Source organism: Stegastes partitus, unplaced genomic scaffold (assembly GCF_000690725.1).
Source record: "Stegastes partitus isolate 25-593 unplaced genomic scaffold, Stegastes_partitus-1.0.2 Scaffold253, whole genome shotgun sequence".
Taxonomy (NCBI): domain Eukaryota; kingdom Metazoa; phylum Chordata; class Actinopteri; family Pomacentridae; genus Stegastes; species Stegastes partitus.
The window spans coordinates 382,527-399,922 of record NW_007577984.1 but is presented as its reverse complement, the minus strand read 5'-3'; the positions used below and the strand labels follow the sequence as shown (position 1 = coordinate 399,922).

General features: G+C 40.0%; 1 protein-coding gene across 2 annotated transcripts; it reads left to right on the top strand.

Moving 5' to 3' along the window:
* Nucleotides 1-1,611: 1,611 nt before the first annotated feature.
* LOC103357420 (protein-glutamine gamma-glutamyltransferase K-like) lies at nt 1,612-16,964 on the top strand. 2 transcript variants are annotated; one of them, XM_008281976.1, is made up of 13 exons: nt 1,613-1,901; nt 2,006-2,197; nt 7,263-7,514; nt 9,189-9,307; nt 9,418-9,525; nt 12,507-12,684; nt 12,791-12,929; nt 13,035-13,227; nt 13,724-13,877; nt 14,005-14,289; nt 15,776-15,936; nt 16,037-16,173; nt 16,296-16,964. In XM_008281976.1, the coding sequence occupies exons 1-13, from the start codon at nt 1,613-1,615 to the stop codon at nt 16,450-16,452; spliced, it is 2,364 nt and encodes a 787-aa protein (XP_008280198.1). In that variant the 3' UTR covers nt 16,453-16,964. The 2 variants fall into 2 exon arrangements, with proteins under 2 accessions (XP_008280199.1, XP_008280198.1); XM_008281977.1 differs by lacking the exon at nt 16,296-16,964 and having other exon boundaries at nt 1,612-1,901; nt 16,037-16,177.
* The last annotated feature ends 432 nt before the right edge of the window (nt 16,965-17,396 follow it).

Genomic DNA, 17,396 nt, shown 5'->3' with positions numbered 1-17,396 from the left:
TCACCCACGACAATGACTTTATCGGTTCTGAGCAATAAAATCAGATAAGAACTCAAAGAAAGAAAAAGGTCTGAGTAAGTGGCAGGTGGGCGAAGCACAACTAACAGAACTGGTTTTTGTGTTTTCCATTTGGGTGTGAAAGACCAACAGTAAGGCTTTGAAATGAGTTGTACGATTAGGTCTCGGGTGGATTAATAAGTTTGAATAGAAAATTGCTGCAACTCCACCTCCGCTGTCTGTGCTTCGAGGGGATGTGATTGTCTATATGACTGGGGGGAGTTGATTCATTTAGACTCACATATTTTTCTTGCTGCATCCACGTTTCAGTGCAACGCTAAGTCAATATAAGACAAGAGAGATCTATAATGTAATAATCTACGTTCAGTTGTCAAGTTTTATTGTTTTGCTGAATTGGAAGTAATATTTTCAATTACGTTCTTATAAACAGCTCAACTTCTGGTAAATTTATGATGACAGCCGCTTCATTGAAAACTATGAAGTCCAACATTGTTTTTGCAAATGTACACACCGACTCAACCATCCTGCTGTATCTGTGCTTATTCTCAACCAGCAGTTTCAAATATGATTTTAAAGTAATAGAGTTATAATTGCTAAATACAATCGATAGACAACAGGAATAATGAGTTAAGATAAGATAAGATAAGATAAGATAAGATATGCCTTTATTTATCTCACAGTGGAGAAATTCACGTTGTTGATAGCAGCATTAAACAGAGATACACATATACGAGACAGAAAAAAATGTACATATAAACAAAAGAGAAGAGTGCAAACAGAATATGAAAATGGGCTTCTGAATGTGAGGTATATAGAAAAGATATATATATAAAAGATAGGGAATAAATATATACTAATAGTAATAACAACAACAACAACAATAATAATAATAATAATAACAATAATAAGCAGTGCAAATGTAGATATATACATACATATAGGGTTAGGGTTAGGGTTAAAGGTTAAATGTTAGGGTTAGGGTTAGGGTTAACCTAGGGTTAGGTTAAAGGTGATAATACACACTAAATCCCAGCTTCTCCCCAAGTGGTGGAAAAAATGCAAAGTTGATCAAACCAACATGAACAGTGACAGTTCACAGCACATAGGACTCTTCTTTGAAATTCTCTTAACTGTAAGATTTTGTGACATTCACTCCAACTGATGCGTAATGCTAAAGATACACTTGCCATCACATGAAGGACTCGCATCAGAATTTTCTCACTTTTAATGTCAAGACTAATTAAAACATGTTATTGCGTAGGAGCCGTCACTAATCAGGCTGTCAGCCCACATCATGAGATTGTGTTGATTAGAAGGATTTAAAAAGAAGCTAACCTCAGCTCGAGAACTGATGAAAAGCCAAACTCTTCCTCTTGTAAATTAATTGGACAATGGATTACCTTTAAGACAGCTTGCTGTGGTGGTTTAATCAGATGTTACTGTTTTTGAGACATCAGAATTTCAGCCTCAAAGGAATTCAATGTGAAGACAAGGGTGTTAACTCTAGCATGTATAAAAAAAATAGTGGCCTTTTAAGGAAGCCAGCGCCTTATTAATGACAAAGCCCTGGATTTCCTAATTGTGTTTTCTCAGGATGCCTGTAGAGACGCGATCAATAAGAGACAGATCTGCAGTAGGACGTTTTCCATCTGTCACGCTTGGATTTGGGGACGACTCAGAGGAAGAAAATGAAGAACCAGAGGAGGAAGGCGTTACGAAAGAGAATGCGTGTCGGCGGTGGCTGCGTAAGGTCTGTCCCTGCTGCTGTCCACAACCAAGTGACAATGACCTGACAGACACTGTGGTCACAGGGATTGATGAGCTGGAAAAGGACAACGGGACAGACGGTGAAAAGCCTGGGACTGGTGACAGCGAGCTTGATGGTGATTGGAGGACTCACAAATGTGTTATTTATCAAAAAAAAACAAAAAACAAGAAAAAAAGGTCAGCCTCATGATTTCAATCTCTCATATCTTTGTTTTCCCAGAACTCCTCCTGAAAGTGCAATCAATAGACCTGATGAAGAGCAAATCAGGGGTGAACCGCACAGAGCATCACACAAATCTCTACCAAAGTGACAACCTCATTATCCGCAGAGGGCAGAATTTCCAGATGTGGATCACCCTGTCTCGACCTTTTGACCCCAGCACTGATGAGCTGCATCTTAATCTTCAAACAGGTTGGTGGAAATCAAGTTTTTTAACTTGTTAACATGCCTATATGTTGCTTCTTATATGCTAGAAGATACATAATGAGTGAAATCAAGAGTGTTTCCACCTTGAGACCGCAGCGCATCAGTGACAGGCTCAAAACTACGATGTTAGATTTCTCAACTGGCAGGGAACATTCCCACAACAATGGACAACATACTTACAACTTCTAATAATTCTTTAAAGAAAATGTTTTCATCAAATGTTCAAAGAATGTTTTAGGAATAGTTTCAACTCCAGTGTTGTTCCTATAAAGGCAAGATAATGTTTTAACATCAACATTCAGAGGATGTTGTTGCAACACAGACTCCATGATGACAAAGGAAAAACATTCTCAAAACAAAATTGAAAAAGTGTTTTCCAAATGCTATCAGATGACAATGTTTTTTTTTAATACAGAACATTTTAGAACATTTCTGTAATGTTATATTTTAAATGTAGAACATTTTTGCTATAACGTCTATAAGACGTTCTGACAATGAAAACAAAGGAAGGATGTTCTCAATGCAACATTTAGTTTTGAGGGTCTTAGGGTGTAAAGATCTAACAGTGTTATCACCAAACATTTTTAAAACATCTTACAACATCTCTAGTTATTCTACCTTTAGGAAGAACATTCAGGGAACTAAAAAACAAACAAGCTTCCCACTGAAAATATGAGTAGAACTCTGCAGAACTTACTGAGATTTTTTTTGGAACAAAAAACTGGACTTTGGGGTTTCGTACATAACAAAACTAAGGAACTAATTCTGTCAACTTGTGGGGCGGGGCTTTCATAAGTCTTCTTTATAATTGGTTTCTGGTTAGAACATGTATGGCTGAGTTAGTCCAATACTGCAACATGACGATATGTAACATGGATGAGTTAATGTAGGGTTAGGGTTAGGGTCGTGCCATGACCTAGCATTAAACGCCTAATGAGTGTACATCTATTCAGTCTCACAACCGGTGATTGATAGGTGCTGTCCAACTGGAAACCAATACAGGCTCTGAAAACCACGTAAACACTGAGCGCACCTGATCGGGTGAACACTTTGTAGGTTTCTGCTCCCAGATGTCACACGACACCAACATGGCAACTCATTTACAAACTTTCTTCTATGTTGTTAAAGAACTGTTCACCAAAAACATGTTTCTGAGAACATTTGAGGTTTCAGAGTCTTGCTGAATTGCCCATAATATGCATAATGTAGCCTTGACTTCAACTTTATGCAAACGAGAAGTGGCACAATTCGGTGCTACCAGAATGCGCTTCCTGGCTGCTTACAATGAACACGAAGCGTGCAAATGGACATGCACCACCACAAACTTGTGGAAATGACTATATTTATGTCACACTGACCCTTGCAGAAAAACTCGTACTGGGAAAGTATAACACCAACTATATAAGTGGTGACTTCATAGATCTGCACATTCTAGAGGAAGCAACAATGTCGATTTAAATCAAAGCCATTTTAAGACACGAAGGGATTTTTTTTCATGAACAAAACATCTGAACAGTCGACCTACCTCTACTACAAGGAGGTGAGTTTTTGGGGATTTAATCAATAACCAGAGAGGGATTTTACGAATGTTCCTATGAATACTAACACGCTGGATTTCCTACATGACTGGCCTGGAATCTTAAGAGGCCAAGTGTGAAACTGGATGGACACAATCCAGCTTGGCCAGAGCACATGCTTGCCTGAAACCCTGTGCAGATGGGATGTGTTCGGGGGCCGTGGGAGGAAACAATTCGTACCAGCAAGAAGCTTTGCTTGTATGCTCATGTCTCATACTGCTATTGTGGCTGCTTGTGTGTGTGTGTGTGTGTGTGTGTGTGTGTGTCTGTGTGTGTGTGGACTCAGATTTGTGTGTGTTAGACAGATATATAGATATGGAGGGACATAGAGAGGGGGAGACTGGGAGTGTGAGAGGGATTTTTGGTAACTATTGCTATGGTAACAGTTCTGGTTGCTATGCTCCTCAGAGAGCGTTTTACAGATGCCGAGTCTTCAGTCCTGCTCTAACGAAAGATCCCTTCGACTGACAATTCGCCATCAATGCTGCTATGACCAACTGTCTGAGCCCCGCCGCCTGTTTACTCACTGTGCTTGTCTGTCTGCATTCTCACTCTTTGTATTGAGTGCTGTAAAGGCAGAGAGGACACAGACCAATATAGATCCTACAATTACAGCTGTGTGTGATAACAAGTGGAGCTTGAGGAGAATAATTACAATGTCTTACTTACAGAAAGGCGACGCATCTACAGTGGGAATGAAAATTTTACCCCGTGTCCAGTGTTTAATAGTGACGAAATATGCATGGTTTAATGAAGAGATAAACAAAAGAAACCCAAATGCTTTATGGAAAAATTATTCTCTATATTCTTTTAAAATCCAAAGTCCACAATGTAGTTTAAACAAAAATCCCAATCATGAATAATCATCCTATAATTTTGAAAAGCCATCTGTCACACCACCAATTAGCAGGAGGACAATGGCAGCTGCACATAATGCCCTTTATTTATTTATTTTTTTACCACTCACCAAATGGTGGACACTGAATTTCAAAAACCAATTGCTGTGCCATTTTCCTGCTCATGTCTCCCTTCATAGTGTTGCAAACCACAGTGCTCAGTCCAAGCACTGTGTTCTCTGAATTCAAGCCCTGCAGCTTGAAAGGGTAATCACAGCCCGGCCTAAAACAACACACATAGTTGTTTTTTATAATTCAGGTGAACGGCTGAGTGCTCCGAGTTTCTGGTTTGCGTCCAAACTCCGAATCCCCCGTTAAGGACTCAGAGAGGCTGTGATTTTCATTACACTTGACAGAATGAAAGTGTGAGGCAGACTAAAGTGCACACTGACAGTTTTTGCCACCTCACCTGTTGTAGGAGTGGAAAAATAAAGTTTTTTTTCTGGAGGGTGCAGCAGATAAAAGACCCCAATGTCAGTAAAAACCAAAGTGTTTATTCCCCGTGGGAGCATGAATGTATTCACCAAATCTTATAACAATGTGCCTTTAGATGAGATCTGCTGTATGCAGGTTGGCATTTGGGCTTTAGGGCCGAGTTTGAGGGAAACTTACAGTGTCGAGGAACAGTTGCTTTTTTTGCTTTCTTACTGAGAGTTAGATGAGAGACGACCTGCTGAGTTCAGCTTAGCCTGGCTTTGTCCGATGAGAACAAAAACCCTCCTAAGAGCATGTGTGAAGCTCACTAGTTAACGTGTTTCTTTAAAACCAAAGTGTAACAGTGTCAGTGTGGTTTTAGAGGGTTTATGACCAGCAATTTACCACAAGATTCAAACGACTGCTTTGCAACTCTGTCTCCACAAAATGATGCTCCTATACAACCAAACTGCATTTTCATGTTTGTTTTAAAAGTAATTTCATTCTGAAACAAACTAATTTTTACACTGTTTTGTACCAGCAGGAAAAGCTTCTAGTTTGAAAAAGCTGCACAGTTCACAGAAGGACGTAGGATGGAAGGGCTGAGGCATAAATTACAGACTTTTCACTTCATATTTGGTTCGGTTTTGGCACTAACACTATGTGATTAGGTTTAGGAAAATATCACACTTTGACACTTTTACAATGATAAGCACATGTTAGAAGTTTGGTTAAGTTTAGGCACCAAAGCTACATGGTTGTATTGAAGAAAATATCATTGCTTCGGTTAAAAGAAATGATCATTTTTGCAACTTGTTTGTCATGAGTCCTGTCCTATCTGATGTATGACTGGTACAGTAAAGCAATACAGTAAATGGCAGATATGTTGAGAATAAGTGTCCCTCTAAATGTAACTGACAGTTTAGCTGTCTAGGAACATCCTGTCTGTCATGTTTGCCCTGATGCTTCTTGTGCACTAGTGTAATTTTTGCCTTGTTTCTAATGCAGTGGTCACTAAAACCCACTGACTTAGTTGTCCAGGCTTTAAAAAGTCATACAAATTAATATTTGACTTAAAAATATCGCAAAAGTGGGGCACTGCGATAGCGATGGGTTCATGTGCCGCTCATGGCCCTTTCCTGCAGGTCCTTCCCCCCCATTCTTCTCCCCCACTTTCCTGTCTCTCTCTTGACTTTCTCATTTTAAAAAAAGGCCCAAAAAATAACAACAACAAAAAAAGATATTGTAATAGTGTTAGGGAGAAATTTTCCCCTGACTGGAGCACCAGAAGCGGCTCAACATTTAGCTGTGTAGGCCTCCTCTGGTGAGTGTGTCTTGTTCATGTTAATGAACTTGTCACCAGAAAGCCCGTCTTTATCACTCAGTCTAGTGGTGCACAGCTGCTGCTTTTGCTGTCAGCTGTTGACTCATTCTGCTGCCCCGGCATCTCCCCGCTGTTTTCCTGCCTCTCGGTCGCTGTGATGCGCCGACCACTCTGTTTCTGTCCACAATAGCTGCTTCGTTCACTTTGTTCATTTCTTTTGCAAGCAGGTTTTGATTCCTTTTATCTCACCCAATCAGCTGCCTGTCAGTCCACGCTTGAAATCAGATAAAAGCGAACATCTCGTGGCGAAACTGCAGCAAAGAAAATCCGTTCTGTTAAGGCATTTGAAAACACAAGCGAACAAAGACGAGGTCACACCCACCGGGGATGGACGGTGCAGTTTCCCACAATCACTTTAGAGGGAAGGCTCTTTAATATGACTTCAAATGGAGCACTCTCCAACAGATGCATGAGCTGCTGCAAATGTTAGCTGTCATTATAGATTACAGTATTTCTTTTCATACACAACTGGCTGCAGAAGCCCCACAGTTTCCTCACAACTCAGTCCTGGACAGTGAAGTAACACCGGAGCTGAAACTGCTGATGCCTGAGTGAAGATTTTTCGAGTTGACGCTGCCACACAAGGTGTCTGTGTGTGTCAGTACAGTGCATTGTGCAATCTCTCTATTTGGTTTCTATTTATTCAAACATACTCCACAAGTTAGGAATGTAGGTGTGGCTTTAATTGAGGGGCACTTTCTGTTGCAGCATGTCAGTAACACTTACCTGCTTTCTCTCTTCACCCGTTGTGTGTTGTGCGTCTCCTCTCACCATCTTAGGATCGCTGCCAGCTGTGTCAAAGGGAACCCATGTCATCGTCCCTTTGGTGGGGGAGCTGCAGGATGATCGCTGGGGGGCGGCTGTGGTGAAGCAGGACGGCAGAAGGATAAAGCTGTCGGTGAACTCTTCACCCACAGCGGTTATTGGCCAATATCGACTCACGGTGGAAACCAATTGTGCGAGCGGTCCGGTCGTTTCCACACATGACCCTGCCAATGACATCTACATGTTGTTCAACCCCTGGTGTGAAGGTAAACCTGCCTGGGCTGCACGATGCAACATGATTTACTATATAAGCTTGGTGTCTTCAACAACTGTTGCAAGGGATGGTCAAAATAACAGAAACAGGTTTGGATTTTTAAAATGGAATGTAGATACTTTAAAGAATAGCTCTACTTCTCTGATATCTTTATCTGATAAATACTAGGCTGGAACAAACAGCCAGTCAGCTCAGGTTCACATGAAGGCAAGAAGGAGTTAGTTTGGCTCTGTTAAACGGTAAGACATCCCCCAACCAGCATCTCTAAAGCTCACTAATCAGCTCATTATACCAACTTTGTTTAACCTTCTTAACCCCAAGCAGTTTCTTAGCAATTTTTGCCACATTTTTTACTCACTCTGGGCTCATTTTTCTCTGCAATATGAAGTCCTGCATCTCTGTGGAAGCAGTACAACCATGAGTAGAATTAGAGAGAACGAAATGAGTTATAATGCCATGAATCATAAAAAAAGAAAGAAAGTTGAGTTTCTCTATTTTTTGTTCAACAAAATTAAAAAATAAATAAATCTGAAATCAACATGGACATTATTTTTGTGTCCACGGGTGTTAACAATATTGGAAAAATATTGGCTCCATATGCTATCGATTAATATTTACATTTTTACAACTTCTGCAGACTGATTTTTTTTTACTTCACATTTTTCTGCACGTAAACTCCAACAATGTTTAACAAGGATTAAATAAAATCAATTAGCTCCACTGTGTTCTGTTTTGGAGCCGTGCTACATTTAATTTTGCTTATCGAGGTATCATTTATCTTCCTCTAAATCTGCGCCCTTCCTGCTCTGTGGAAGCTCAGCCTTCAGTTCATCCAGAGGACTGTTGGTTGCAGCTCAGCCAGACTTGGTTTGTGAGTCGCAATGCAGAGTACATCTTTGTTTTGTATGTCGTTTTACAGCGTCCGTTTAGTGCAAACAGTTTATTTTTAATAATGGAGCCATAAACACGAAGTGACTTCAATGAAATATGCTCATCATTGTTGATTTTTTTTTTAAAGAAAACATGTCTTCTGTGTCTGTTGGTGGGTTTTGGGGTTCCAAGAGTTAATTTGTAAAGAGAACCAGTCTCCTCCAGATACAACATGCTCAGCTTTAGAGGTACTGGTAGGTTGATTTTGTTTGCCAGGTTAGCTCTTTCTCTATTTTTACTTTTTTTTAAATGCTAAGCTAACCAGCTGCTTTCTGCACCCTTATCTTTAACAGACAGGTGCAAGAGTTTTATCTTCTCATCTCATGCTCAACAAGAAAGCAAGTCTGTGAATTTTCCAAAATGTCAAACTATTTCTTTAAAGAGTTCTGCACAAAAGTAAACGATATGCCTCTAAAATAGCAAACATTACAACTTTACGATCGCCCATAAGTCGATAGTGATTCTTACAAGCTTTTCATGTCCAACGGACCGCAACAGAGCTTCTGGGTATAAATGTGTCTGAGGCAGAGAGGTGCTTAAACAGTCAGGATAATATCTGCTTAGTAATAACTCAACGTAAACCCTCACAGACTGTAAGACAGTGTTTGTAGGGAAAGATCTTGATGCGACTTTAAAAAAAAACATAAAATTTGCAATAAAAGATAAGAATCCCACTGGGCACGTTTTCAAGGAGTGCTTTCATGTTTCAAAGCTGTTCTCTGTGTCTCTCCGTCAGATGACTCCGTGTTCATGGACTCTGAAGAGGAAAAGCAGGAATACGTCCTGAACGATGTCGGACGGATCTACTACGGAACACAGAACCAGATTGGAGTGAGGACGTGGAACTACGGACAGGTGGGAGGTTTCTGTGACCTTTAAGTGTCAGTGTTTGATGAATAGACCCAACAGCAGAAACTGACATGTTGTTTCCGCCGTCCTCGTGTTTTGGTCTCTTTTGGTTTCAGTTTGATGATGGGATCCTTGCCGCCTGCCTCTTTGTCCTGGAAAAGAGCGGAACTCCTGCATCCGGTTGGGGAGACCCAGTTAATGTGTCGCGAATCATCTCAGCCATGGTGAGACGACAACTGACCGACCTTCATACGTACAGAGTTTCTCTTCATACTCAGCCAGACATAGAAAAATAGGAACTGCTGCTCAGAATGACATGTTAGAAACCATCCTTACACCCAGACGAGGTTCAGCACAACAGCTACAGTGTTGTCCACTGTAAATAATCAACGCTTTTTTCTTCTTCTTCTTCTTCTTCTTCTTTTTTTTAAACTAGTTTTTAATTTTACGGATTTTCACTGCGTTAGGAAATAACACATGATAGCAAGTCACAGAAAAAAAAAACCCTCTGATTTCATATGTTAACGGTAAAAAAAAAAAATATCAACTGTAAATAATGTCCACATCAAAAAAAAATTTTTTTTTAATGTTAATTTGTTCTTTGTACAATGTCTGGGTGTAAAACTACACTATTTTACTGTATTTAAATCAGCAAAAAAAAGTTTTTTTCTTTCATCATGTGAAAGAATAATTAGTTCTAATAGTAATTTAGAAACTGTAAATATTTTTTTTTACTAAAAAAAACCTCAACAGATACATATAATAACTAGTAAAGTATAATGCTAAAACAGTATTAATAAAAAAAAGTTTTAATTAACACATAATCTGTAAAAAGAAAAAAAAGAAAATATTTGACTGTAAAACTGCATAATTTTACTGTATTTAAATCAGCTAAAAAATATAATTATTTTACAGATCTTTTATGTATTTTTCATGACTTTATAGTTTTTGAACACTACAGAATTCCATTTTTTAATTGATTTTTTTAGGCACCCTTGCTGCCAGATTTTCACAGGCTGCTTTTTTTTTTAACTGAATTTTTATTTTTTATTTTTTTTACAGTGTAGATCTTATAATCGTGGAGGTTTCTTTGCATCCATTTTGAATACTACTACAAAATGGTACATTTATACAGAAAGGTCTCTGCTGTTTGTTTGGTTTTTTCATTCCATTTAAATATTCAGTCTCTCACTTTACCGTTAACTGCCTCCAACTTGCTCACCGTGACTTCGGGGCACGTCGGCCTCCATTAGGCTGGTTCCAGAGAAGCCCTCTCGGCTCTCATCAGTCAGCTCCCTGCTCTGGGTTCAGCTCCGATTACATCTCCATGTCACAAACTCTGTGTATTTTAACACCACACGTCTCAGTTTCACAAACGGGCCTCTTTTCCCCACCCTTCATTAAATCCTTCATAATCTTATAATTACTCACACTCCCATACACAGAAAACAAATCCTCAGTCTGTTCATTTGTTATGCAACATTTCTCACTCTAACAACACATTGTTGTTCTTGTCGCCAATAAAATTGTGACTACACAGTAAAACAATGCTAAAATAATAATAAAACTGCATTTTTAAAATACAGCTCCATTCACTAAACTCCCACATCATAACAAAATTAAACCTTTCTTGGCAGTTCTTTAGTGGGAACTAATTGAACTTCATCCATAGAGTCTTATGTTTCTTTCAGTCAGCTCAGTCAGTGCTCCCATGTTGCTCATTTATTCAGCGAGAGTCATGGAAAGTACGCAAATAATGTACTTAATTACAACTACAATGCTACTTGCACTTTCCATTTTTTATGCTCATTTCACTGCATTTATTTGAAAGCTTTAGTTACTTGATGAAGATTTTACACAAGCTTTTAAAAACACAACACACAGTTAAAGATGATTATAAGTAGAGTTTTTCATGCAGTACTTTTACTTGTAATGGAGTATTTTTTTACTTCTTCCACCTCTAGTTGACTCTGGCTCCGGCCACCCTCACTGTGGCTCGATCAATAAATCCACTCAGGGATGTCATGACACCGCCGACATGCTGTTCTCTGGTTGGCTTTTTAGTGAGATGTAATAAATAGCAGCGATGAGTCAATGCACACTAAGGGGAGGAAAACTATTAAGCTCATGAGTGTTCCAGGAGAAAACTATTTTTAAACCACAAGATCAGTCATGACTGTAGCATCACTAGAAGTCCCGTTATTTTTAACCGCGGTAGTAGCTTGACTCAGAGGACTTCGGTTCTCACTGAGATGTTTCCACAACGACAGGATTTGACTGTCAACAGAGCTCCAGAGGATGAATCACACTGGCTTAAGAGTCAAAGTTTACAGAAACACCGTGAAGTATGATGAAATCTACTAGATGGATTAGACAGTTTGTACATGGTCCTCAGAAGATGGTCCAGTGATCTTCGTAATGTCACATTTGTGTTTTTCTAATGATCTATCTTGACAACTATTGGATGTACTGTTGTGATTGTTTATTTTGAATTGTGCAGAGTTTTGTTTCATGACCACTCTTGACATATTTCTAACATCAACACCAACTTCTTCCTTTGCAAATTAGCAAATGTTAGCATGTCAGCACACTGCACTATATTCATACTATACGGTATACGTTACGAGCTTAACATCAGCGTGCTGGTGTCGTCATCGTGAGCATGTCAGTATGCTGCTGCTACCATCAAGCTAAAAATGCTGCCCTCAGATTGATTTAAATCGAGCCTATCCTGACTCACAGTGGTTGTACAAAAGCAAGGAGGTCTGTGCAAAAAAGCAGAACCAAGCTCAACTTTAGCTGCCAAAGATGACCAAATTCCCAGTGGATTACTTTTGAATATGAATGCTGCACTTCTTATATTAACCCTGCAATCGTCAAGGTCATGCGGCTGCAGAGTCCTTCTCCTGTTTACCATCTGCACGTCCTTATAATACATACAGTGCAATCATTGTTCCATCTACTCTGAGTACAAAATATGTATTATTAGTTTTAGCTTCTAGGTTTTTCCAAATAGTTCTCTTGACTGTCTTTTCAGAAAGGAAAATGCAATCTTGTTAAGCAACCTCAATGATGAACTTGTAAACGAATGAAAAGGGAAGTTCTTCTCTTTCTCGAGGAACAAGGTTTTTTTTTTTTCTTTGCTAGGTAGCTGAGTTCATAGCTGCAAGCCCTGAAGTAACAAGAACTTTGTTTGTTTGTCTAGATAAACTCCCCAGATGACCGCGGTGTCCTGGAGGGAAACTGGTCAGGAGACTATTCGAATGGATCTTCTCCAACGATGTGGAGTGGAAGTGTGGAAATCCTGAACGAATACCATAAAAGCAGTGGCACCCCTGTGAAATATGGCCAATGCTGGGTCTTTGCCGGCGTCTTCACAACAGGTTAGCAGGTTGTTTTTGGTTTTTATCACCCCGCCACATGTGTTCAACTTCATTTGTGTGACAAGTGAATGTTGCACGGATATTGATCTATCATCTTCCTTTTCAGTTTTGCGGTGTTTCGGGATCCCCGGTCGAACTGTGACCAACTTTAGCTCAGCTCACGACACAGATGTTTCCTTGACGACAGATGTATACCTGGACGAGAACCTGGAGCCCATAGAACACCTCAACGCAGACTCTATCTGGTATGCCCGGTCACTGACTTTCTCACGTAGCTGCACACAACACGGGTTTACTCGTCACGACACGCAGCACCCTGTGGTTCATTAAGCCTGAATCTTTCATTGAAGGAACTTTCACGTGTGGAACGACTGCTGGATGGCTCGTCCAGACTTGCCTCCAGGTAACGGAGGCTGGCAGGCTGTGGACGCCACGCCTCAGGAGACCAGCCAGGGCACTTTCCAGTGTGGTCCTGCTTCTCTCGCCGCTGTCCGCTATGGTCAGGTCTTCCTCAAGCACGACTGTCCTTTTGTGTTTGCAGAGGTTTGTGGAATATGTATTTTCCTTTCAGTGGAGATCACATTTAATCTTTTGTAGTTCAGGTCAGGAGTGGGACAACACCTTCTTTTCATAAAACGCCTTCTTGCCCTGCACACCTGTTTGTGTTTGCTTGTCATGCCCCACCCTCCCTGCCTCTTTTTCTGCCTCTTTTTTTGGCTCTCTCCTCTTTGTTTACGAGAGGGTCTGCCAACTGTAGAGCTGTCACGATCCTCAGCGAAGCCGATGCAGTCGCTTAGTCAATCACACTTACATTTTTACTTCATAAACGACCATCTGCAGCTCATCTACGGTGTGGTGCCCGCTTGAAAAAAGACAAATTCTGTTTTTTACTTTCAAAATGTGAAGAAAAAAACTGATGCAAGAGAAAATATGTGTACTGAGTACTGATAATGAGCCATATGGCATCCATCAAAGATGACAGCTTCCCATCTGTTCAGGGCTTCATTGCTGACTCTGTCTCTTGCCTCCCCCCCTCCAGGTGAACAGCGATAAAATCTACTGGCAGAAAAATGTGGATGGGACCTTCAGTCAAATCTACAGTGAGAAAAAGATTGTGGGACACTTGATCAGCACCAAGGCTGTTGGCTCCGATGAGCGCAATGATATCACACACCTTTACAAACATCTCGAAGGTATCGTCAAACGCAGCACAGACTGTTTCTAGCTTCAGGGTGATCACAAGCTCTCTTGCCAAAATAAACTAAGTTGTTATTGCTGTATTAACTGCTAACTTAGCTCAACATTTCTGATTATTCTCAGACACAGTGGAAGAACGCATTGCTGTGGAGACGGCGTGTAGCTACGGCTCCAAAGCAGAGGCCTATTCATCTCCAACGGCACAGGATGTCGCTTTGGAAGTGCTCATGGATGGTGAAGGCCCTGAAATGGGAAAGGATGTAGAACTGACCATCGTGGTGCGAAACAGCAGCTCAGAAAAACGCAATGTTTCCCTGCACAGCCAGGTGTCAGTTATGTACTACACCGGAGTCCACAAAGCCACGGTCAGGAAGGACCAGACAGATGTGGAAGTGCTGCCAAAGGAGGGTGAGTGGAGTGTCTTGGGGAGGGTGAAGACACAATGAGATTACAGAAACAGCTAGCCTCTCCAAAGGTAGTCTGACTTACTGGATGTAGATTCTGGGTTTTAGCCTGCTATTTCCATCATACCTTTCACGAGGCTCTCTCCTCCTTTTCTGCTCTCTGCATGTTACCAATTTCAAAATCCCCTTCACTGTGGCAAACAAAAACTACCTCTGAGAAGCAACCTACACACTCAAAATGGCTAGATTTGATATAAATTTGGGCAATAGAGCGAGTCTGCTTGGTTCTTTCAGTGAATTCCCCAATTTCATGATATTTACTCACCCATCTGCCTGCAATTTGCTCATCACTATAGAACTTCTCTGTTAATCTGAAAACATTTGAAAGCATCATGTTTGAATAAATAGAAGAGAATAGAAAATAGAGTAGAAAAATATTTTATTTATCCCAGTCTTGGAAATTACTGTGGTACAGCAGCAGCAAGAAAAAACACCAATCACAACAGAAAAGAGCTAAAATTAAATACTATTTAAAAAATTAAAAATAAGTGAATAAAATAAAATAAGTAAAACAACTGTACAAAATGTGCAAATTGAAAAAACAGTGCAAAGACAAAGGGTTTTACAGAGCAGAGAGCTGAGAATATAAAACCCTTTGTCTTGAGCATCATCGTAACATTTCTATGAAACTCACAGCAACAATCTAGTTAGACTCATTAACATTTCTGTGTTACTTTCAAAATGAATTTAATCCAGGTTTTGACAAACATTTAGCTGCATTGAGCTGAAGCTTAATTTGTTGCTTGCAGCTGCTTGTAGGAGCCTTTCTTCTGAATTAATTAAATACCTGGAGTGTCAGACAGCAGCAGGATCCACATGAGCATCTCCAAATAGAGAAGGTTTTGTGCATTTACACACATGGAACAACAAAAGTAGCCTCATTAATAACTTCTAATTATAAATGACCCCCAATGTGGAGAAAGAATTAATCAGGATCTGACAGCAAGTCACACTGTATACGTTCACATCAGACAGGTGAGCAGGTAAATCATCTGTTACATAGTGGATTTAGATTTAATCTTTTATTAGTTCATTGTTGTGTATATTACATCACTTCATGCACAACAAATAAAATGTAAAGGTGAGCAGCGGGTAAATGACAGAATGCTGACGTTTTAGTAGATTGATGAATGTTGTGCATCTCATGTCTAAAAACAGACCATAGCTTGCAGGGGCACTGTTGCTGCATGCTGGGCTTGGCACTGCCCAAGATAATTATGTTTGATTGAAAGAAACACAAAGAAGCCATAGTGGTTTTCCCCCAACGGCCGCATTATAATGAGGTGCAGTCATACCATTCTCCAATGCACAAATAGCACCATAAATAGGTTTGGCTTTGCTAAAGTCCAAAAATCCACCGACTGGAGGCAATAAAATTACCTAAGATTCACTATTTTTTTTTTTTTTTTACCTTCATCTGTTGTCTACAGAAAAGATTTTCGAGTGGATCATGGAGTACAAAGACTACAAGGGCCAGCTGATAGATCAGGCTGCCCTGATGCTGACCTTGTCAGGCAGAGTCAAGGAAACACAGCAGGTTCTAGCTACTCAGTTCAGCTTCCGACTCAGGACCCCAGACCTCGTCATAAAGGTAAGATACACGACTCATCAGGAAAATTTTGCTCTGAAGAAGATTAAAATATATTTCTGGATCTGACTTTCTTTTTTCTTTCTCTTTTGCCGTCACACAGCCAATCGGGAAGGCCGCGGTTGGGGAGAAGATGGCAGTAGAGATTTCATTTACTAACCCCCTACCCCAGGTGCTGAAGGCAGTGATATTCCACGTGGAAGGACTCGGCCTTCTACCTGCTCGAAAAATTAATTATGGGTGAGGAGGAAAAATATACTTTATATTATACTGAGGTTTTTTTGTTTTTTCTTTCTTTTTAAACTACCTTGCCTATCTTTCTCTTTTGTGATTGCTACTGTCATTTCCTGTCATACCCTCAGAGATATTGGCAGCCATGCCTCCGTGTCTCTCACTGAACACTTCGTACCCACCCTTCCCGGACTGAGGAAATTATTGGCTTCGCTGGACTGCAAGCAGCTCACACAAGTTCACGGCGTGACCGACATCACAGTGGAGGACAAAAGTAACGCCGGTTAATAGCTATCTGCACTGAATATCGATGCTTATTTCTCTCATGTAGTCACTGATTCCCTTATTTTCTTTGTGAAGTCTTTTTCCATGAATTTCTATGGAAAGCCAGTATTTAAATTTACAAAAATGTTACACAACATGACTGCAGACTAATAACCACAGGGAGGCAACTAATCATAAAACATCTGAGAACACTGCGGTGTTTGTGGGGTGTCACCTCTGAGTAGCCAGAACATTTGAGATGATATGAAAACCAATATTAACTTGCATCATGCAACATACAGGTGAGTATGGTGGAGCTATGATGAGCATACTTTAGTCCCATGGATGTTGGCAGATGTTGGAAAGTGGCAGCTTGAATGAAAAAACATGCCTTTGTAAAGACAGAAAAGAGGATGTTTTGTTTATCTATATAGTATATTTATTTACTTTATTTTGCCATATATTGACAATTTTAAAAAATGTGTAACCAATGCTGCATATGATCCTGTATTATTAAAAGAACCAATCATTTAAAATGTTGTATCAGAATTGTTGATATTGGCGTCCAGTTTTCGTCACTGTTATAAAATGTGACTCCACAGTGGTTCCCCCATAGTTGGGGAGTCTCATCACCACAGTGGAGGACTATAAGCAAAACAATGCAGAAGAAGTGTAAATGTAAGATGCTGCATATGTGTGTAGGGGTGCAGAGCTCTGGGAAAACAGTGCTGTGGTTTGGTTTGCAAGTGTTTTATTAGACTAGCTTTAAGCTTTCATACAATCTAAATTGATGAGTTATGTAAAAAAAAATCAGTCTGTACAGTTCTCATGAATGCATCTGTAATATGTAGTTTAGACATTTTCCCATTGGACCTTATGAGAATTGACTCACTTTTGGACTCAGCCTCAAGTGGCCGTTCGAGGACCTACAACTTTTTGTGACACTTTTACCTTTGCTTCATTTTTCA

What these genes read in the sequence shown, in the direction of transcription:
- LOC103357420 (XM_008281976.1), top strand. Translation starts at nt 1,613, where the DNA reads ATGCCTGTAGAGACGCGATCAATAAGAGACAGATCTGCAGTAGGACGT. An exon ending in TGGTGACAGCGAGCTTGATG is followed by an intron (nt 1,902 to 2,005) that starts GTGATTGGAGGA and finishes TTGTTTTCCCAG; the next exon opens with AACTCCTCCTGAAAGTGCAA. An exon ending in GTCCTTTTGTGTTTGCAGAG is followed by an intron (nt 13,228 to 13,723) that starts GTTTGTGGAATA and finishes CCCCCCCTCCAG; the next exon opens with GTGAACAGCGATAAAATCTA.